A 23187-nucleotide genomic window follows, 5' to 3' on the forward strand; every position below is an offset into this window, starting at 1 on the left:
GATAATCCACGGCTAGCTGTGCATTGAACGATTTTAATGTAGGGTACGACGTGGAGTGCATTACAATCATTTAATGCACAGCTAGTCATGGATTATTCGCTCATACCATGGCCATTTGCCAGCATTTACTTAAAGCTATAGATATATATTATAGATATATAAGATATTATACTCTAGCAACGGCATAGCAACCGCCTAGCAACCACCTGAACACATGAATAATACGAGCCAACAAACATGTCTGTACGATGTTCTGGTGCTGAGATATGGCGTATTCATGTGAGAACCTAATGAAAGACATTTACAGACCAACTCACAGAAATCAACCATCAGTCAGTTTTAGAATTGTTTTTGGATGAAATACATTTTTATTCACTGTAACAGTTCAAGGACAGATAATGTACGTTTCTGGTTTTTCTTTCTTTCTTTTAGCTGATTATTTGAACTTTTATTGCATATTTCGGATGTTCCTTTAAAAACAGTAGCGCGTTCATGACTCTACCGGAAGTGGAGTGAATTACATCACAGCGGAATCTGTCACTAGAGTAAAGGGCGAGTTCACAGCCTGCATTTCATTTAGAGGTCTTGGCTTGAGTTTAATGTTAGACACATAACTGCACACAGCTCAGACATCACAATGCTGCAGAACACTGGGTGAGTTTCACTCTCATTCTTGCTGATAAGCCGTGTGTTGCACAATTTAACGTTAGCGCTTGAATACATCAAGTTGTTGTTGACTAGTATTAAAAGACTTATACACGTATCGAGTCATTCACGCGATTACCTGTGTTGTTGTGAATGGACATTAGAGAGCTGGACTGTTTCGTCAAAACTTTGCAGCCATAATTGGCATTTCAGCAGGTTAACCCTGTTTCACGTTACATATAGTTTTTTTCTTGAATAATTTGACCTTTACCCTACTTTCCCATGCGCAGGAATCAAGGAATGCCAACGCAAATGCAGCTCTTGATTCGTGATACATTGGTGCAAAAAATGTGCGATACAAAAAGTGTCACAAATACAAGGCAATTACTTATAATAAATAGATTAGGTATCCTTATATTTTATGTATTTGTGGCTCGTTTTCAGTTCAGTTGCGAAGCGTATACAAAAAGTTGCACAAATACAAGGCAATTACCTATAATAAATAGATTGGATTATCCTTATATTTTATATATTTGTGTATATATATTTGTATCTCTTATTAATGTGTGTGTATATACTGTTTATATATATATGTATGTATGTGTGTGTGTGTGTGTGTTCTCTCAAATATTTGACATTGTTAATAAAAAGTAGGGAAACCTACAAATGTTGCTGTCTTCAAAACAAATTGCAAGTTAAATTGGAGAGTTTGGTCAGTCACATGACTTTGACTTTAGATTTGATAAGAATATGATTACATCCATCTCTGATTACGATATGATCAGATTATTATATGATTATGCATCCATTTTAGGAAGCTGGCTGGATGTACACTCTTCATTACCGGAGCGAGTCGAGGAATTGGCAAGGCCATTGCGCTCAAAGCTGCGAGGGACGGTGCCAATGTGGTCATCGCTGCCAAAACCGCTGATCTGCACCCAAAACTGCCGGGCACCATCTACACAGCTGCAGCAGAGAGTGAGCGCATACTCTTACACACATTTAGGGTATGCTTACACAACAACGGTCGGTGTAGTAAAAACTGAAACGTTTTTCCTTTAAGTTTATGAAAAGTTTGGCTTACCAACGACAATATTATCAAAAGCGATCTCTGTTCACACGAACCCATGAATGCGATTAAAAACGCTGTATTATTCATGCCAGGCCAGTAGATGGCGATGTCACTTTGAAAAGAAACACTACGCACCTATAAATTGAACATGTTTTAAGCATACGTGTGACATCATCGTTTTCAGAAGTTCACATTTTTGTAGTTTACATGGAGACGATAACAGTATTATTTTCAAAAACATGCACCTTTGAAACTGACTTTCAGAAGTCTGCGTTTTCAGGCCCCCAAAACGCAGTTGTGTAAATGAACAGCCAAAACTCATTAAAATGTTACATGTTGTGTAAATGCCCTCTTAGAAATTAATACTACAGAATGGATGATTGACAAGTTTTTTTCTGATAGCTTGTGTATTTAACCTTTCAACTCAGCTCTAGATTTAGCCTAGTTCTTAAAAATTGTTTAAAAGCCGAATTCCCAGTATAATTCTACATTATTTGAAGCATTGCACATGATGTGATCATTGTATTTTTTGTTATTCGTATCGATATGTTTACATTTAGATATGGGCTGTGACATTCATTGGAGTGATGATAGATTTGTATCAACGGGCCTCAAGTGTGCCAAGAAATTATTCCAGGCACCATCCCACCACTGCCACAATTCTGGATTGTTGCCACAAGGCCAAAAATTCATGCTGCTGATTATATTTCCGACACTATTACACCACTCTCTGGACAGTTGTCACAAGGCCAAGGATTCATGTTGTTGATTGGGGCTGTTGGTTCTACCAATCAAACATCACTTGAATGCTGCAGCCTGTTAATGTTTTAGGGTTGACCTTATGAACATAATGTACTGTACCCATCTTCTGACCTCTTCCAGCATGATCATGCGTCATGTCACAAAGCACAGGCCGTTTAAAACTGGGTTCAGGACAGGGAGTTAACATAGTTCCCATAGAAGACTTTTCACAGCATGAACTGCAGAACACACTGTAACGTTCAGAAGTTTGGGGTCAACATTTTTCGGCGTCTGTTCTCTTCATGACGTGTGTCTTGGCGCTCAATATCCTCCATAACTGACTGCAAACTGCCTTTCAGATCTGCAACTCCCAACTTCCTATAATCCAATCAATTCCTGAGGACGAAATCCTGTCCCGACCTACCTTTTTCTCATAGGTCGCAATAAAGACAAAGGACTATCGCAACTTCCGTTTTATGCCAACTTTAAGTCCACTACATCATTCTCAATGGTTTGCTGGATGAGTAGTTCATTCTCCAATAGAAGATGGTTAATGCACTGTATTTTGTTCCATTTTTTGTTGTGGTTGTTGCGGTAACTATTTTGTGTGAAAAGACCATGACCAGATAATGTCTGTGTGATAGTTGAAGCTGCAGGAGGGAAAGCACTGCCGTGTATTGTAGATGTCCGTGATGAGAAACAGATCAATGATGCCGTGGAACAGGCTGTGGAAAAATTTGGAGGCGAGTTACAGCATTTGAAATATCTATTCTTCTTAGACGGTGTCCATTTTTAGCGCTCAGCTGCGTTCTAATTTGTTTTTCATTTCTCATGGTTCTGATGACAGGGATTGACATATTGGTCAACAATGCCAGTGCCATCAGTTTAACAGGAACTCTGGAGACTTCAATGAAGAAAGTCGACCTTATGCTGGGCGTCAATCTCAGGGGAACGTACCTGACGTAAGTAGTAGTAATATGTTTTTGAGATTCACAGCTCATTGCAATAAATCACAAATTTATTGTGTGTCGCAGATAATGTCAGACAAGCATAACTTTTGAACACGCAATAAAGTGTTTTCATTACAGGTCTAAATTGTGTATCCCACATCTTCTGAAGAGCAAAAACGCTCACATACTTAACCTCAGCCCACCTCTCAACCTCAATCCTGTCTGGTTCAAAAATCACACGGGTGAGCGGAAGAGCCTTCTCACATTCTGTGCTCAAGGCTTTCGGATATAAACTACCACTGAACATTGGTGACAAATAATGCCACTGATTTTGTTTTCCATCATGTCTTTGTAGCGTATACTATGGCAAAGTATGGCATGTCCATGTGTGTACTGGGAATGGCTGAAGAGTTCAGGGGATCTATTGCCGTTAATGCCTTATGGCCCAAGACAGGTAATGGGTTTTATACTTCAGTCATTAAATAATTAAATTAGGAGATATTGCCGACTCTGTCTTTTGTAATGTATATCTACATAATTTACTCACACTCATATTGTTCCAAATCCATATGACTTATCAGTCATCTTCAATTCACCTACTTGTACTATGCCATAAAATTATGTACATACTTTTGAGTGTGTAACAGAGAAGAAGCTTTGGGACATACTACTTGTGTCTTCAACGGACAGCTGTGTCGCTCAGTTGCATGCATCCTGTCACCGTTTAAACTGCCCTGTCAATCATCTTGTCACAGTTGTAGTCCTCAACATTACATTGAATTGAATTTCCTACCGTATGGTTGATCTGCCAGTCGTGGGTCATTCATGTGGAGTCTCTCTTTGTGTGTTTTTGTGCAATGATGCATTTAAAAGTTAATGACCAAATGTATTTTATAAAAACTTACAATGCTGTTGCAGATGAAATATAATGTGGATAACATTGAATAAATGTATTTCTCAGGTTAAATACTAATTAATCACTCAAACCCCCTTATCTAAACCTCTCTTCTTAACTGTCAGACTCAGACATCCACCATTTTTGTAGTTTTAAACACTTTTTATCCGTATTTGTTGTTCGAATCGAATCCTCGTCAACGCACAATGGGTTGCGGGCAATATTAGCTGTTGGAGTGTGCATCAATCTGCACTTCGGATTCTAACCGGGAAAAGTAGACCATCCGGGTATCTTTGGAAAACTCATTTCAACATACTATGATTTGGGACACACTAATTCTAATTTCGAATACTATTTAGAACAGATAGTATGCAAATTGGGACACAGCAATTGTAAAAGTAATCCATGTGAGTCAAGCGGTTTAATAGAAATCTTCTAAAGAGTTACTATCGCTTTATATGATGAACAGATTTGATTTAGGCTTTTATTCACACAGTAACATTGATCAATGCACTTATATAGATCTCATCAAATATAGTCTGCGGAAGCTCAAAGAGATCCGATTGAGTTTGTTTGAGCTTCCAAAAAACATTGAGAGTTGGCGCACACGTGCCATTGTTTCAAAGGGGCATGCTGAACCTTTTATTGATATGCAATATGTATTATAGTGGAATTGAATATAAGGGTGTGTTCACACTTGGCATCTTTGGTTCAATTAAACTGAACCCTGGTGCGATTGCTCTATTAATGCGTTTTATTTAAATAAGTGTGAACTCAGCCATATGAACCCTGATGCATCAAACAAGAGGACTGAAACCACTGAAAAGAGTCTTAGTCTGCTTCCAAACAAACTCTGGTGCAGTTCGAATGAAATATGAACCCAACACTGACCAAAGACATGTAAACTAACCAAAAACAGGAAGATGAGACCCTAAAAAAGACAGAAAGCTCAAGAATAGCTGTTTTTTCTCGTCATAGTCATGATGCTGTCCATCCCAGTTTAGTTCAGGAATCAGAACCACATCTCCTCACAGCAGATCTTCATTTGTGTGACGGAGGGATTCATGACGCTGTTTTGACTCCTTTACACATTTTATAAGCTCTTCACGAGTTCTCAGCTGCTCAAAATACCATCATACGTAGCTACGCACATACAATGAAAGCATTTAGCCCAGAACACTGCATTGTTTTGGATGTTCAGTAAGTTCCGTCTCAAAATATACGTCATAAAAGACGACCAATCAGGTTGTGAACATATCTCTATGCCTTTAGGTTCAGTGTATTTTGGTTCAGTGTTAAAATGCCAATGTAAATGCTAAGCGGCCCAGGACTAAAGGGTTTTTTTGTTTGTTTTTTTTGTCCGGACCAAATGAACCAAGCGAACCGAACTACAAGTGTGAAGTTGTGAACACATCCTTAGTCTAAATCGACTATGATAACTGACTTACTCTTTATGCATCATCAACCTTTAGCCATCCAGACGGCTGCCATGGACATGTTGGGTGGTTCTGGGATTGGTAAACAGTGCAGGAAGGTGGAGATTATGGCTGATGCAGCCTATGCCATCTTGGAAAAACCCTCCAGCTTTACGGGACAGTTTGTTATAGATGAGGACATTCTCAAAAAGCAAGGCATTAAGGACTTTGATATATATGCTGTTGAGCCAGGTTGGTAAATGTTAAAATGGTAAATTATAGTTTTTCTATTCCATCATTATGAATATATGTAATTTTGTTTGTGTAAAAGTTTTCAAAGGTCTTTCTAGCATTTTTTTAGACCTTGTATACAGTAACATGACAGTTGTCATATGACAGGAAACTTTGAATGTCGACACGAGTCACGACACACTGTATTTCCTTTTTTTCAGGTCATCCATTGCTTCCTGACTTTTTCTTGGATGAACAGCCAGAGGATCTAGCCAAGCAAATGGAGCAGCATGGTGAGTTATGAGGCATAACCAACACATTTCATCCGCTTTTGTTCTACTTGGTTAATTTACTTCCATTGTCAAGCGTACTTCAAAAGACTATTTACTCAGTGCCCATATTTTAACTCCCTCTTCAGGTGCCACTCCGGTTTTCAAAAGTGGAAAAGCTGATCCTGCCACAGTGGGACCTATTTCTGAGATGTTCAACATAATCAGAGGAATTCTCAGTCCAGATATAGTGAAAACCACACAAGGAGTGTACAGATTCGATTTATCAGGTAGTTATTAAATCTCATTTAAACCATTTGAGTTCCTTTGAAGTTTTGAGGTCTTTGAGTGTGTGCTCTATTCTAACACTCTTCAATTTTTGTTTTATTACACTGAATAATAAAAAATAGGCTTTGGAAGCCCATTTCTGCCACATAAGAAAAAACATGATTTGGTAAATTATAATAATCACATAAAAAGTCACAATTATAACATTATTTGGAATTATGACTCAAAAAGTGAGAATTACATACTAATTTTGAGTTAAAATTTAGACTTAGTAACTTAGTGGACTTAGTTATCAATTTCCATTTTTTCAAAATAAGACATAGTCATGTGAAAAAGAAAGTAAAGCCTTTTGAATTATATGGTTTTACATATGAAGACATAATAAAAATCATCTGGTCCTTGGCAGGTCTTAAAATTGAACAACAACCCATGAACATATTACATTGTGTCATTATTTATTTAAAGGTGCATTGTGTAATTTTTAGCGACATCTAGCGGTTCGGCTGCGAGTTACACTAAGGGCTCAGCCCACTGCTCACCCCTCCCTTTCGAAGAAGCTACGGTGGCTAAAACGTGACAAACATATCGTCTGAGACAGCAGAGAATAGCCAGAGTAAGCCAAGAGTGTGTAACATTGTCACTGTTTCTGTACCACAGTCCATTATAAACCACATCATGGATAAAGTTTACAAAGCCATAGTCAGGTGAGGATCAAGGGGCTTAATGTATAATATAATAATAGTAATCAGCCGATTGTCTCACAAACGTAACCAGCACATTTCCCCCAACATAGCAAACCCATAATACAGCGAGGGAGGAGACCCACATGAAACTATGCAACTATATATTTTTTCTAACAGGGTAGTAAAAGTTTAGCTGGCTAAATATGAGCTGTTACTGTGGCTGAGCTGGTTAAAGCGTAAAGCCTTGTTTAAACTCGACGCGTCCGCATGAGCCCAAAGGTGCGTGCGGCAAAAATGGCATGATTGTAACAGCGCGCGCGCCTCCACATCCCCTAGACACCACTTACTACACACAATAGGCTTTTTTTCTCTGATTTTGAAAACTCTCCGCGATCGACTTAAAATGCTTCCAAGATCGACTTGTCGACCGCGATCGACGGGTTGGTGATTCCTGTAACGTTACTGTTTTACGGTCAATGACAAGAGTACTAATCAGCTGTCTCACGAACGAAACCAGCACATTTATCCCCACATAGCAAAGCCATAACACAGCGAGGGAGGAGAACTAAGTTTCATGAAACAATCCAACTACATATTTTACACCACTGACAAGGGAAAAGTCACTACTCGCGGTGTTTATGGCTAGCTTGTAGGGCTGGACCCGGATATTCGAATATTCGTTCGGTGTGTTGGTATTCGATTTGAAAATGTGACATTTGCACACCTGGCATCCCCCTCGAAACGGTTCTCATTCGCGCTTGAATATGTTTTACACTATAAAATCTAGTGAAATATAATACTTAACATATAACTTCGTTATATCTACTTAATAAATATATTTGACTACTAAATGTGTTCCTGCTACGGGAGTATTCTCTGACTAGAGCGCAGAACAGCGGAGTTTGTATGGACAGAAGTGCATGCATGAGCTTGTATTTTGGGTTAAGCTGCCTTGCTTTGACATTGTGGAACATAGAATAATAGAAACAAAATGTATTATCCTTTTTACCCTTATCAATCTAAATTAATCTACAGCTAAATATAGGAGACTTTGAGATTTTACTGGGACGTCACGTTTATTTTTCGTTTTTCTTTATTTAAATTTCGTTATTCTTTATTTAAATTTTGTTTTTATTTATTTAAATCTACCCTACTTTGTCAGTGAGAAAAATATTATAAGACTACCTTATTAAAAATATTGCTTAAGTTAAAAGACGTGTGTGTGTGTGTTTTATATCACTAGCGCAGTGTCCGTTCTCGGAGCATAAAAGCCCTGGATGCGTGAGGCGCGCCACTTCTTTATTTAAATCTACCCTACTTTGACAGTAATTTGTTAGTGAGAAAAATATTAGACTACCTTATTAAAAATATTGCTTAAGTTAACAGACCTGTGTGTTTTTTATATCACTAGTGCAGTGTCCATTCTCGGAGCATATAAGCTCTGCTCGCGTGAGGCGCGCGCTGTTCTGTAGTTTATTAAAAGTTTATTAATTCTGCACGTGTCGCGTCTCGCCTGTCTATCTATATTGCACCAAATACGACACTGCACTCCCTTGTGAAGTCGTTTGGATGAACGGTTCTCGAAATAATCAAAATGCAACGGACAGACAGACATAGGCTATAGAGATTCTGAAGCTTCGAATATTCAATGTTCATTACTACCGAAGCTTCGAAGCTCAAAAAATGGTATTCGGACCAGCCCTACTAGCTTCTAGCTTTCTGCTGCTTCTCTTTCAAGGTAGTGACGAAACGCGTTCTGTAGCGCTGTTTGTTCGCGTTTGGCTACGGTAGAAACATGACGTCACAATATGTCGACCTTCATAGAAGGGGGTGCCCGCGGTTATGTAGATATAAATGTCTCATTCTAAGGTAATAAAAACATTACGGTTTATTAAGTAAGTTCTTTATACACCACTGAAAACATAGTTATGGATGTCATATTGCATTTCTGTTAATAGATACTCAAAATTTTTACACATTTCACCTTTAACAAAAATAAAGCCAATTGGAGAAGCCATGGGTGACAAACTAAGGACACTCTTACTGCTTCCATAGGAATTAAGAGGGTAAGTAGCAGTCAGGCAGTGCTAATCAAACTTCTTTGAGTCACTCCTATGGAAGCAGTAAGAGTGTCCTTAGTTTGTCACCCATGGATCATCAGCAAGTGTGATCATCTCTATAAAAGCAGAAGTTTTGTCAGTTTGCTGGTCTGGTGCCTTTATGTGTGTGTGTTATCACAATGACTAGGAGGAAAGACATCAGCAATGATTGTTGCTGCCATCAATCTGAGAAGGGTTATACGGCCATTTACAAACAATTTTGAAGTCCATTATTCTACAGTGAGGAAGATTATTCACAAGTGGAAAACATTCAAGACAGTAGCCAATCTTCCAGTTGTGAATGTCCCAGCAAATTCACCCCAAGGTCAGACCGCGCAATGCTCAGAGAAATCTCAAAACACTCAAGCTACATCTCAGACTCTACAGGCCTCCGTTAACAAGTTCATGGAATTAGAAAAAGACTAGAAGTATGGCATGTTTGGAAGGGTTGCCCGAAGAAAGCTTCTTCTCTCTAAATAGAGGCAGCACGGCTTAGGTTTGTGAAGTTTCAAACCTCAAGACTTCTGTAACACAATGTTCTTTGGACAGATGAGACCAAAGTGGAGATGTTTGTCCATAAGGCAAAGCGCCACATTTGGCGACAACTAAACGCAGCATATCTGCACAAACACCTCATACCAACTGTCCATCACGCTGATGGAGGGGGTGAAAATTTGGGTTTGTTTTGCAGCCACAGGACCTGCTGGGCACCTTCGGTCATTGAGTCGACCATGAACTCCTCTGTACACCAAAGTATTCTAGAGTCAAATGCTTGAGTCTGTCTGACAGCTAAAGCTTGGCCAAAACTGGGTCATGCAACAGGACAATGATCCTAAGCACACATGCAAATCTACACCTGAATGGCTGAAAAAGAAAAGAATCAAGGTGTTGCAATGGCCCAGTCAAAGTCCGGACCTCAACCCGACTGAAATGTTGTGGCGGGACCTTCAGAGAGCTGTGCATAAACAAATACCCTCAAACCTCAATGAACTGAAGCAACGTTGTAAAGAAGAGCAGGCCAAAATTCCTCCACACTGACACGGTGTAATATGTCATGTGTTTGTGTTCATTATTACCTAAGTTTAAGACCTGCTAATAACCACAGATGATTTTTATTATGTCCTGATGCATAAAATCATAGAATTCAAAAGGGTGCACTTTCTTTTTCACACGACTGTAATTATAAGATGTCATAATTATGACTTTTTATGTCATAATTTAGACTTATTCTAATTTCGACTTTTCTCTCATAAAATTTACTTTTCAATTATGACTTTCTCATTATTATGACTTGGTGTTTCATAATTTCAACTTATGTCTTAAGTATCTTAAGTTTTTTTTGTCATAATTATGATTTACCAAATCATGATTTTCTCCCCCTATGTGCTGGAAAGTGGCTTCCATAATAGGGATATGTATATCCACAGAATTGTGCAGTTTTTTAGTTATTTTCTGGGAAAACTCACAGGTGTATATAAATTGTCCAGTCAAAGGCTGTGCAGAATGATTATGTTCCACCCCCTAAAATCACCTACTTCTGACTAGCAGTATCAAATCATTTTGGCTGTGATTTCATGGTTGTGACGTTAACTAAAGGCTACTGGCTTACTAAAAAAAGGGACAAGCCGCATATGTCCTGCCCCAACTTCCTGTTTTAATAGGAAATACTTCAACCGCACTTGTGAATCCATTTCATGGGGCCTTTAACGTTACATCTGTGCTGTATTGACAAAGTTTTCTGGCTGGGTTGGCAGGCGAGCATGCTGGAGTCTGGTACATCGACCTGAAGAATGATGCAGGAAGTGCAGGCAATGGTGAACCACCTGTCAAAGCTGACGTCGTCATGTCGTTGGACAGCGCAGACTTCGTCAAGATGTTCGGAGGTATAAAATTTGTTGGTGATGCACTTCACACACTACTGACATAACTTGAAGCACTGATGAAAACCGTTGTTCTTCATCTATAGGGAAGTTAAAGCCCACCATGGCCTTCATGTCTGGAAAGCTGAAGATCAAGGGTGACATGAGCCTTGCCATCAAACTGGAGAAGATGATGGCCATGATGAAGTCTAAGCTGTGATGTGATCACTCAATCTGCTGCCTTACATGATGTACATGATCTCTTTTCTATATCACTGTTTTCATTAAACCATTTGTCCAGATAATACTAATTTTAATAAAGGATTTTCCTTTAGTTACATTTTCTTCACTGCATGTTATTTAATAGATTTGTCATTGCAACATCATTCTAAAAAGCAGAATGAACAGTCTCTTACAAAAATGACTATGATTCCACCAACATACCATAATGACTATAGCTACAGTAAAACCATAATTAACCAATTAACCAAAATAATATAGAAACTCGTGCAAACAGTGCAAATCATTTCTATTTTTTCTTTTTTTGGTAACAGTGGTTTTACTATCGTAATTCTAGTATTCTTTGCGGGATGGAGGTTTAACTCAGACACCGATTATGTATTTTGATTTATCCAACTTGAAAGTGGTTTAAGCCACTGGTTATAAAACCATGTTTTTAAATGTAACTACAGTATAATTAAAGTACATGTTATTTGTCCTTTTTGACTTTGCCTTTCTGCCTTTACAGGAAGACTAAAATTTCAGAACAGCCTGTGATTCTCTAAAATTGTGTCTTGATACTTTAGTAAAATGCATTTTTGCTTTAATTTATCTTACAAAACAGACTAAAATTATGTATGCTACTTTTTAAGTCAAACATCTTTGGAATTAATACAAAAATAACTAAGTCTATTTTTTAATTGCTTTAAACACGTGTCAAATTTGCTACAGGGTCTTTGGGCACATTTTAAGTGTTTACACGTCAGGTTAACGTTTTTGACTTCTTTTTCGCCTCGAGTTTATTATTGAATGCATACTTTGACGAAAATATTTAGCGATGTCTTTTACGATTGTATAATAAATATAACATTTCATACATGCCTGCCATATCATATCTCGGACACGTACTTCCGGTGGTAGCGGAAGTACCCGCGGTACGTCCATTAAAAGCAAAATTAATGGCTTTTGTATAAAATTCTGTCAAATTTGAAGAACCGCGGAGAAATTAAGAGTGTGCTTTAACAAATTATGTTTGATATTGAGCGAAGATCCAGCGAGCAGCACACGTGACGGACATCGCAGTGGATTCTCCCGTATGAAGGTACATAATGCTTTTTTCGGGCTTTGTGTTATGCAGATCCTAACACTCACGGGCTCTTTCTAAAACACAGTTAGCTGTCTGCACGCGTAACATCTCGGGGATTTGTTAATGTGCATTCGGACCTCTGCGTTTATTACGCGAATGCTGCGGTCTATAGAGGTAGATTGATCGGTATTCATAAACATAGACATTGAAGGCTTCATGTGTCATACAACTGATCACAACAGAGCTTATGTAGTAAACAATGCATGTGGGCGGTGATGTTTTTGACAGGGGTGTGTTTTCAGGTTATTCCGCTAATAAAAAAGTAATGATCAAAGTATATTGGTAATTCAATGTTTTTGTTTTTTAACATTTGCATGCCGATGGTATTCTCATACGTACCTTGTAATACCATGTATTACATATTGTGGTAAATTAAATATGCTAATCATTCAATACCATCGCATAGCATAATGTCACAGTACTTTATTGTAAGTGACTGGCCAGGCACGGTTATATAAGTAAAGTAATCTATTGGATAAATTAGCCTAATGTTGATTTACACAAGTGTTCACCAGAGAAATTTTAAAAGATACTTTATTATTACTATTAATAGTATGTGTCTCCGAAACACAAATGAAGAACTTTTTAATGAAATCAGATATTTCTGTGCCATTCCATCATAACTTTGACACTTCAAAAACACAAGACATTGTAAAAGCAATCTATATGTATTAATTGATCATTCATCAAAGTATTCTGAGGAGACACGATCACATTTTATGATTAGCAGATTTATTCACATTAATATGTTGCACATTAATATGTTGCATTAATACATACATGGAACACTTAAAATATGGTCAAACAGAAGCTCAGGTTGATCAATTAATGACAGAATAAAATTTTTTTCATGAACTAGCACCTTCTATGAAATTGTTAATTATTGAAATGCATCTTAATGACCTTATTGTAAACATTATGAAAGTAAAATGGGCTGCACCTGCCATTTCATGTTGACTTTAAGTTGATCGCATGCAAAAAGCTTTTGTATTGAAACATTAATAAATTTGATCAAGCGACACCTTAATGTCACACTACTTTATTGTAAGCAAATAGCTGATCATACTCAGATAAGTAAAGTAATTTATTGGATAAAATAATGTTTATATACATAATATACAATAATAATTGCATTATTTCATCTTATTTTTAAAATAATAATTTAACAGCAGAATTCGTGGTGAACAACTTCATTATCCATGATGCTGTACAGAAAATGACACCAATCAGAGTCGAAACAATCAAAACGTGCTTGTCTTTAGCTCCGTCCACTCCCATGAAGCACTGCGAATGACGTAGTCTTCCGACACTCTCAAAATATTTAAATATTTCTATACATATGCATATTATGCTAAAAAAAAACTTTCAAAATATTGTTATATATAATAAATTCAACATTTGTAAATGAGTAGTTTTATATTCCTCCATCGTTTTTAATTTGATTATGCTGTTCGCAATGCTTCTTGGGATTGTAGTTCTTTCCCTCTCTAAAGCCGTTAAGTACACAGTCTTGTACCTTCGTCATTTTGACCGATTTTCAAATACTTTCTTGCTTCAAATCAAAGTTTTGAAGAAAATGTTATGATTCACCTCGTAGCTGGTTGACTTGGCTTCATGGCTAATAACGCTTTAACAAAGACTTTTTTTGAAATCCCTATGGAAGAAATTAATGGAAAAAATACATCCAGAACCAGCGCCTCTAAAAAAGTAGACCGGCATTGTTGCCCTCTATTGGTTTGTTTTACTCTTTTGCATTAAAGTTGGCATGAAATGAAAATCCACCCTATTTTCTAAATACATCTTATACTAAGTGATTCTATGGAAGTAAATTGAGTTACAACTGCCTTTTTTGTTGCCTTTAAGTTTATCACACATGCGTTTGTATTGAAAAATGAATGAATTTTATCATCCCAAGGGGAGGAGGCTCAATATGGAGGACTGCTTGCACACTTCCTCCGACAACCTCGCTAAACTGGTGAAATGGGCCCACAGTCATGGAACAATCTGCACCTTGATCCCCAACCTGAAACACATGCTGAACGAGGGCTCTCACGGCACTCTGACGGCCCTGTGGGGCTGCAGCGCCGGTCACGCCTACCATTGGCCCCTCAACACCACCTGCAAAACGGGGAACAAGGAACGGATGTGCTACACAGAGAGCCGCAGCATCAACACGGACAGTATGATTCAGGCAGCTGCCGTCATGCAAAACACCTCAGCCGAGCGCTTCCTCGGCAATGCCGGAAAACACAAGGGCAGCTCCAGCCAAGGCGACTCCAGTCAGATCCACGACTCGTGCGACATCTCCAACTGCAGCGAGGCCTCCGAGATGGACGACAACGGCGAGGAGTACAACAACAACCTGTACGACATCGTCTGCGAGTCGTCGGCTACCGACGAAGACGGCGACTCTGAGTTCAACCACGCCCCGAGCGTCACACACAGGAAAAGAGCCGGGAAAGGACCAGGACCTGAGGACAGCACTGACCCGGCGTTGAAGAAGATCAAACAAGAGAGGGGTGAAGACTATTACAGTGTGGCCAACCAACAGATGCCTAGCAGTTTGGAGGGGAACCGCTCTTCTGGAGGCGTTACACAGTCGCCCAGGCCGAACCTCCAGAACAGGCCGCCCTCTAGTTCTTCGATGTCCCTGAAGCCTTCCTCTGTAGACGGAGATTCCCTGGCGGTGTCGTCGTCTCCGCTGGACAACTCTCCTACATCCATGATTAAACCCTTGCGTGCGCCTTTCCACGTTACCCAGAACAAAATGCACATGAACTCGAACCCTGCATGCAGTCAAAATTTGGCAGCCGTACCCCATTCTGGAAGGATTGACGCTATGGGGGTGCTACACCGGGACGAATTTCCCAGGTCTTCTTTGTCTTACGGAGAGGCTTCCATTGGTGTAAACCCTGAAATGGATCTTCTAGCAACGCAAGCACTTAGTACAGAAGTTAGAGCAGACAACACAGGTAAAGACCCTTATCTACAATAAATGTCATTACATTTGTGATGAGAAATGATTGAGAATGTTGTTGTTTAAGTCACACTTATAAATGTAATTTCATTAGATATCATACACTAGCAACACCTGCAAACAAATCCTGCACAAGCTTTTCTCAGAACGTCTTTTTTTGAGCCATTCTCGTGGTTGCTTTTAAAGATCTTCACATTTTTGCATCTTCAACTTTCTTTAATGTTGCCTTTTGAGCATGAAAAAAGTTCTGCAAAGTTACAAAGCGCAAAGTCTATTACATTGTCACTGTTTCTGAACTCCCTGAAACGCTTCGATTGTAGTCTTCGGTTTTCTTCCGATAACAAACATGTTACAATACTCCTTGTTTAAATAATTCCTGGGCATACGCAGAATAAAGAGACATGGCCTGGTTGAGTTAGTTAGTAGTGTGTTGAAACTGGCAGTTATTGTAAGGGGCGGGACATTTCCAAAACACACTCAAAACACACAAAGTGGTTGACCAATCACAACATACCGGTCCAGCAGGAACTAAACAGAGCTTTACTGACAGACGAAGATTTATATATATTTATATACTGTTATAGGTTGTTTTTTTTTTAGCTTTTTATTATTTAATTATTTTAAAATGTCAGTTTCATTAGAATTTTAGTTTAATGTTTAGTAATTTTGTGCTTTTGTAATTTTTATTTGTTTTTAAAATTATTTCTATTGGGCTTTATTTTAGTTTCAGTCATTTTAGTTTTATTTGAGTTATTTTCCAAGGATTTTTTTTTTAATTTAAGTTTGTTTTTCATCCAGTATTTGTTTTAATTTAATAGTTTTAATTTTAGTTAAAGTCCCCCTGTAGTCAATAATTGTATCCCTTAAAACTCATTCTTGACTCAAAAATGACATATTTAAACGTCTTTTCCTTGAATTTTTTTTATTTATGCCTTAAAATAGGTTGAATGTAACTCTACACCCTTGCAATATGCAAATTATCCCCGCCTCCACTCACTCGCACCAGCTCAGAGATCCACTCGTAGACGATCACAGGTTGACCTGATTGGTTTTGACTCTATAAGGGGAAGGTAGTGGTTCTGTGACGTCAGAAACACCAGCGATTTCAAACCTCATTTTTGAGAACTGCAGTTTTAAGGAGAAAATACTCAGCAGTGTTGACTTATGAATTTGCATATGATTTGTCTTAAAGCAACACCATATAAACAACATTAAAAGCTTGATTTTCACCACTGGAGGACTTTAACAATAACAACACTGCTACAGAATCATATGGTGCAAGTTACCAACATACAGAAAAAACATAAAATAGTAAATTATTATATGAAATTTTTATTATATGGCGAGGTTAGTAGATAAATGACTCTTGGATTGACCTTTTTTTTATATCTAAAGCAATGGCATACAATACTTGAATTAATTTTATTCTTATGAGTGTCTGTTGAGCCTTTGTGTGCATAAAATAAACATAATCCCAGTTAAAGGATTAGTTCACTTCAGAATTAAAATACTAAACCCCACGTCATCCAAGATGTTCATGTCTTTCTTTCTTCAGTCAAAAAGAAATTAAGGTTTTTGAGGAAAAACTTTCCAGGATTTTTCTCCATATAGTGACTTCAATGGGGTCTAACGGGTTGAAGGTCAAATTGCAGTTTCAATGCAGCTTCAAAGGCTCTACGTGATCCCAGCCGAGGAATAAGATCTAGCCAAACGATCGGCCATTTCCTAAAAAATAAATATATATATAAACTTAACCACAAATGCTCATCTTGCACTAGCACTGTGATGCGCCACGCGTTACGTAATCCCATTAAAAGGTCAGGCTTGTTCCAGCTCAAAATGTAACGTAGGGCGAAAAACTCAAAAAAAATGTTTTTATTTAATCATCCAACATCGTTGTTTTAACTTTTATTTTAATATTATTTTGTAAATGGTGCTTGTCTTAGGCTAGTCTTTGCACATTTGCTTTGTAAACACTAGGTCGGTACTTCTGCGTGACCTTTCAACGTGATTACGAATTTCTTCTCGACTGAGAAAAGAAAGACATGAACATTTGGATGACGTAGTGGTAAGTAAATTATCAGAATTTTAATTCTGAAGTGAACTAATCCTTTAATGATCTCATAGTCAACATTAAGGTGCTATAAATGATAGTAAAAATTGAAATGCCAATATTGCTCAATAGATCAGAGCTTCAGAGGCAAACCAAACCGGCACCTCATGAAGTGTACATTGTTTACTTTGAACATTGCTGAATGCAAATTGAATTGTTCTGCATAATGATTTAATCATGCAAGCCACTTTTGTGTCCTAGCCACAACCACACACCCAATGAAAAAAGCCTGAACAATAATCCATACTATTAATGTACCAGCGTAGAAATCCCAAACAAACACAAAAGGTTAGAATATTGTACATGTATTTCTGTGTGTGATATTTGTGAGCGAGCCTGTGGGTGGAGTGCTGGCTTATATTGATCTTCTTAATTACATTTATGACGTCCTCTCAGTCAAGGCCATAAATTAGATTTATCACACCGCACAAGTTTAACCCAACACTACACAATGGACATGATAAAACACACTGGGTGTTGCTTAAACCCCAGATGCAATTCAAGCCTGGCCAAAAAGAAAAATGCTGTGTTCAAGGAATGATATGGGCTAGGAGTGAAAATGTTTGCCTACATATTTTCTTTAAAAAGGAAAGTGAATGACTGTATTAAGGATAAAGGGCCATTCACGCAGACCACGTTTTTCAATTTCGCTGCGCTTATTTTCCATTGTTTTTCAATGTAAACACATGCTATACGGATGTGTTTAACCGTTGCACTTGTCTTTTGCAGTACTCATGATAAAAGAAGTTATACTTTTTTTTTTAAACGAGACCTTGCATTTTGTCCCTCCACTGAACTGTGTCTTGCATTTTTAACCGCAAAAAAAATTCTGTGTGAACCGGCCCTAAGGGACCATTCACGAAAAACACTAGGTCGCAAGAAGTAGAACCTCTTTTTACCCTCTGGTGCATTTTGGTCATTTTTGAGAATTTTTTTTTAACATTTTGGTTTTTGAGAATTTTATACTTCATCAGAATGGTACAAAACTTGGTAAAGGTTTTGGCACTTGCTATGTGAACACAAAAAAAGTCATGGACATGATTCGAAAGGGTTAAATGGCCCTAAAAAAATAGCCACACCTTCAAAATTGTATGGAAATGCATTGTAAATGAATGAAGGACGAATTTCATCTAGTGGAAACCTTTGGTACTGCGCCCAAACACAATCTTACTGCAAGCTAATTTCTTTAGATATCAAACTCAAATTTGGAGCACAACCTGTTTAGATTTATGGCTTTAATTGTCTCACGCTTTTAGAGTAAAACATGTTTTGGAAAATATATATTGCATGTAAAGATTGGAAAAAAATTTGTGAATATTTCATAACAATAAACTTAATCTTCTATAACTTTTTTTTTTCACTTCAGTAATAATCTTCCAAGGGTCTTCTTTAAAAAGTGATAAAACTAAAGTCTGTGCTCCAAAGCATTGAAGATTTATGTTTAAGTTAAAGTTTCCAGGTCTATGTCCAAAAAGTGAATAAATGGATTATTACTACTGCATAAATATAATTTAGCACTATAAAATTTCTTACAAATACAAAATATTAAACAAAAACATTTTCAAACTAAAATATATACATTCATTTCATTGAAAAAAAAGCAATTATTTTTAGAATGCAGTGGAAATGGAAAAACACGTTCTGTGTGAATCAGCCCTACAGCACAACTTTATGAATACAGGCATGCAGCATGTGAATGTGGCCAAAGAGTATAGAAGTAACAAGAGGTGAAACTCCGTTGCAGTTTTGGTAACAATCGCTAGATGGCGCTGCTGACACGCTGACGCCATTTTGGACTGAACCAACGGTTTTACCGTTAGCACCATAGACATCTATACGATGTCTATGGTTAGCACAACTGTACAGCATAATGTCTGGAAATAATTGGAAACAAAGAAAACAGTGTTCTGCCATCAACTTCAACAACTACCAGTGTACAACCAATCAACTAGCATTTCATAGATTCCCCAAAGATCCAGAGAGGTAAAGTAGAAAAGGTTTTTATTAACGTTAAAGTGAGCAGCGTACGTACGTCTCCATACGTAAATAGCGGCATGGATGTACAACAGTGAGTGCAGGGAAGTTGTGTGTGACAAGGAAAAGTGCAAAAACACTCTTGTTTACATGGTGAAACTATTCAATAGAGTCAGAATCCACCATTAGGGACCCAAAATCGACAACTCTCACAGCCCAAACAGAAGCGCTACAGAAAAGTTTTAAAGCTAAGTCATCTGTACATTAACTCTCTCTTTATGTATCAAATTTAACATGTTGTACAACGTTTTTTATCAGTCAAGATGAATTAAATTATAATAAAACTAAAGACTAAAACATATATACTTACCATTGCCATTCTATTTGTAGTAATGTAAATGTGTGCACTAGTTTGCACAATGTTTGATTTGTTGTGTGTAAGTTAATACAGGCAGAAATTATGTGATCTACTTACCATCACCAATTTTATTACTGTTCATTTTGTGACGATCTTCTATTACTATTAAATATTCTCTCTTGACTAATGTGTTGTCCCTTTCACCTACTCACTGTTCATTGTGTTTTGGCTTTTTCAATGAATTTGTTAATCATTTCATGAGGAACATGGGCTGTTGTTACTGGTGTTGTAAAATTGTGCTGTGTATGAAAACGGGAGTTATCCCCAAAAGTTATTGGGGTAAATAAATAGCCTATTTGACAGCGTCATGCTTTATGACGAAATTGTTAAATTATAAACCGATCCATAAGCATTATTATGTTGTACATTATTCAACACGCCGTTTTAGTGTAGGCTATAGAGATATTAAAAGCTAGAAGCTACTATTTAGTTCCATAAACCGCTTTTGAATTGGAACCGGTATCGTTCAATTCTATGACAGCTGTGTTGCGTTCAGTCCAAAATGGCGGAGCTGCAGCTGTGCGCATGGGTGCGTTTGTTGCAATGGAACGTTCTATTGAGTTTCGCCTCTTGGTACTTCTATACTCTTTGGTGTGGCTTAAGCAAGACACATTCAGTTGTTTTCATAAACCCTTAGTGTGCCAAACGTTGCGTAGTGTACCTTTAAGGTAGACCTATGTATTTGACAAAATTATTTACATCAAAGTTAAGAATGAAGGAGGAGAAGAAATTGAAAGCGAGAGTGGAGAAACTGAGTTAGCAAAGATTCATCCAGTGATATATTCATAACTAAGTTCTTGTTTCGTAAAGTTGGAAATATCTCTGCAGCGATATACTTTTAACGAACATCCAGGCGCTGTTCACACTGCTGAGAGCGGTGTTTAATTAAATATGTAAATATGTGCTGCGCGCTTTCCTCTCAATAACAAAATAAAGATATAACAAAAATAACGGCGGTGAGAAAACGGCAGTTAAGAAAACATCTGATCATAGCGATGTGGATGATTTTGCACCAGCTCTGCGATTCGGCACTATCTTGTCAAGTCACACCATGTTTATATATAGCCAAATAAGCGAGTATTGTCAGCGAACTGCACTTCAACTGATATACAGTGTTCAGGGACTAGGGAGCAGTGAAAACTGCGTAGAGACCCTGTCGAATTTAAAGCACCTTGTTGAAGTAGACTTCACTGACAATAATCGCTCATTTGGAACATCATCAAACAAAGGATCGCACAGATTATGATAAAACATAAATTAATTTTGTAATTTACTTTACTTTCAAAATTAAAGCCATATAATAGGCCTATACATATACAAAACACAGTATGTAGGCTATCTAATAAATAATAGGGTAATCAAAACATTGTATTAGTCTATTTGTTTTATTAGTTAATTACATAGTTGTATATTTAATTGACTATTAACATATTTGAAGCTGTACTGTAAGTGTCTTTCAATATGAAAATAAATTTTGATTTGGTTAACTGTATAAATTTGTTATTAATCAATGGTCTTAATAATTGTAGCGGTCTCATCTCGTCCGCTTTCTTAAACATTCCTGAGGTATATAAAGTAAAATAAAAAAATTAAAGTGCCTCAGCTGCTTCTCAACATTTTAATTTGTTCATAAACACTGTAGTTTGTATAATAATAACAATATTTATGAATACTCAAATGCGTACGTAAACTCCTCCATCGCTGCTCTGTGGTTGGCTCTGGTTCAGACTGGTGACGCGGTGCGCAATGACAGTTGGGTGATTTTCGCTCTCCACTTCCTGTGAAGTGATGTTCGCTCCCTTCGGATTGGAATCTTACTTGTGAAGTCCACTTCGCAGTCCACTTATGGTCGAATGTAGTATAGAGAAATGTAATGTCAGAGCGGGATTTGAGTAACTTCATTTTAGCGGTGAGCGGTACATGAGTGGAGCGTCCGCTTGTGCCGTGAGCGATTGAGTCGCACCACTCCACTCACCTGCTCTGGTTTAGTAAATATCTCTATGCCTTCAGGTTCTATGTTAAAATGCCAATATGAACGCTATGGATAACATGACTACTTTTTTTTAAACCAAACGAACCGAACAACAAGTGTGAAGTCTTGTTCATTAAACGTAATTATTTTTTGAGCTTAAAGCCCCGTTCACACCGCCAGCGACTTTGTCGCTGTATGTCGCTCGGCTCTGTACTGTGAAGTCGCTTGTGGGCGTTCGTAGTGCTGTCGCTCTAATGTTATTGGTAGACTGCACGTCTGGCCATATCTATACCAAATACCATCACAAGTGATACAACTATATGGAAGTAAAATAATGCCAAATGTTTTTGAAACAAAAAGCCTGTTGAATTGTACTACTTGAAAAAAATATGCATTGCATTAACCCTGCTTGTATTTTAATGCGTTGTATTTTTAGGGTTTGCATTTTTATGGGCTGAAATTTAGCATGGTTGAATATTTAAGCTGTGAATATTGAAATTCAAAACATTTCAAACACATTTTTATTAGTAAAATTTCAATAATCCATATTCACCTTTCATATTTCACTTATAAAATATTCAAACTGATTAAAAATACAACCTATAATATTAAACAGGCGGTTTTCGGTCCATTTTATTTCGCTTCCACAAATTCAGTGGTTCAAATTCGACAGTAAATTCAACGTTGACATCCAGGAACTGCAGGAAAAGCAGTAGATTACCAGTAGACCAGTATTACTCCATCTGCTGTTAGTCGACCTCACCAGCAGGGGGTGCAAGCGCGTGTTGTTGAAGAAGACCACAGCAACAGTTAGAGCAAGCCATTCATTCACAAAAACTAATTTACAACAGTGTAAGTGTATCTGTGATTATTATGTTTTATGTGAAATTCAGTATCTTCACGATTACTTTTCCTGTGTAGCCTACATGCATCTCTACCGTGAACGAGATTATAATGTTATTCCCCCGATGCGGATGTATACAGATCCAATGTTACATTTGAGTTTGACATATCTATTGGTTGTTTAGATGCCTCGACCTTATATTGTGGCGATTGTGCTGCATGCAGTAGGCAAGGGTTTCCCTTAATACGTCAGGATTCCCCTGCTGGACATATAAAACGCTTAACGTAGCTTAATGGACTAATATAGTGATATAGAAGACCAAACTCGCAGGCAAGCAGAAGGACTCAGAATATGAATTTAACGCACAAAGTTTAAA

At 37.6% G+C, this 23187-nt stretch overlaps 2 protein-coding genes across 6 annotated transcripts in view; both read left to right on the forward strand.

Annotated features, from left to right (window-relative positions):
* The first annotated feature begins 485 nt into the window (after positions 1-485).
* hsdl2 (hydroxysteroid dehydrogenase like 2) lies at positions 486-11485 on the forward strand. The gene is made up of 11 exons (XM_077243180.1): positions 486-654; positions 1460-1623; positions 3103-3201; positions 3306-3420; positions 3547-3650; positions 3764-3862; positions 5776-5970; positions 6171-6242; positions 6368-6508; positions 11043-11171; positions 11255-11485. The coding sequence occupies exons 1-11, from the start codon at positions 638-640 to the stop codon at positions 11365-11367; spliced, it is 1248 nt and encodes a 415-aa protein (XP_077099295.1). The 5' UTR covers positions 486-637; the 3' UTR covers positions 11368-11485.
* A 780-nt stretch (positions 11486-12265) lies between these two features.
* kiaa1958 (KIAA1958 ortholog) overlaps positions 12266-23187 on the forward strand; it is a 269067-nt gene continuing 258145 nt past the window's right edge. For 3 of the 5 annotated variants that reach the window (XM_077243177.1, XM_077243178.1, XM_077243179.1), the window contains exons 1-2: positions 12266-12468; positions 14429-15485. In XM_077243177.1, the coding sequence (XP_077099292.1) occupies positions 12463-12468; positions 14429-15485 (1063 nt within the window). In that variant the 5' untranslated portion in view covers positions 12266-12462. The remainder of the gene's footprint in view (positions 12469-14428; positions 15486-23187) is intronic. The other 2 variants (XR_013207137.1, XM_077243176.1) reach the window with 1 other exon arrangement.

Source organism: Siphateles boraxobius, unplaced genomic scaffold, assembly GCF_051911475.1.
Source record: "Siphateles boraxobius isolate OS27281-9 unplaced genomic scaffold, OSU_SipBor_1 25, whole genome shotgun sequence".
In the NCBI taxonomy this organism is placed as follows: Eukaryota; Metazoa; Chordata; class Actinopteri; order Cypriniformes; family Leuciscidae; genus Siphateles; species Siphateles boraxobius.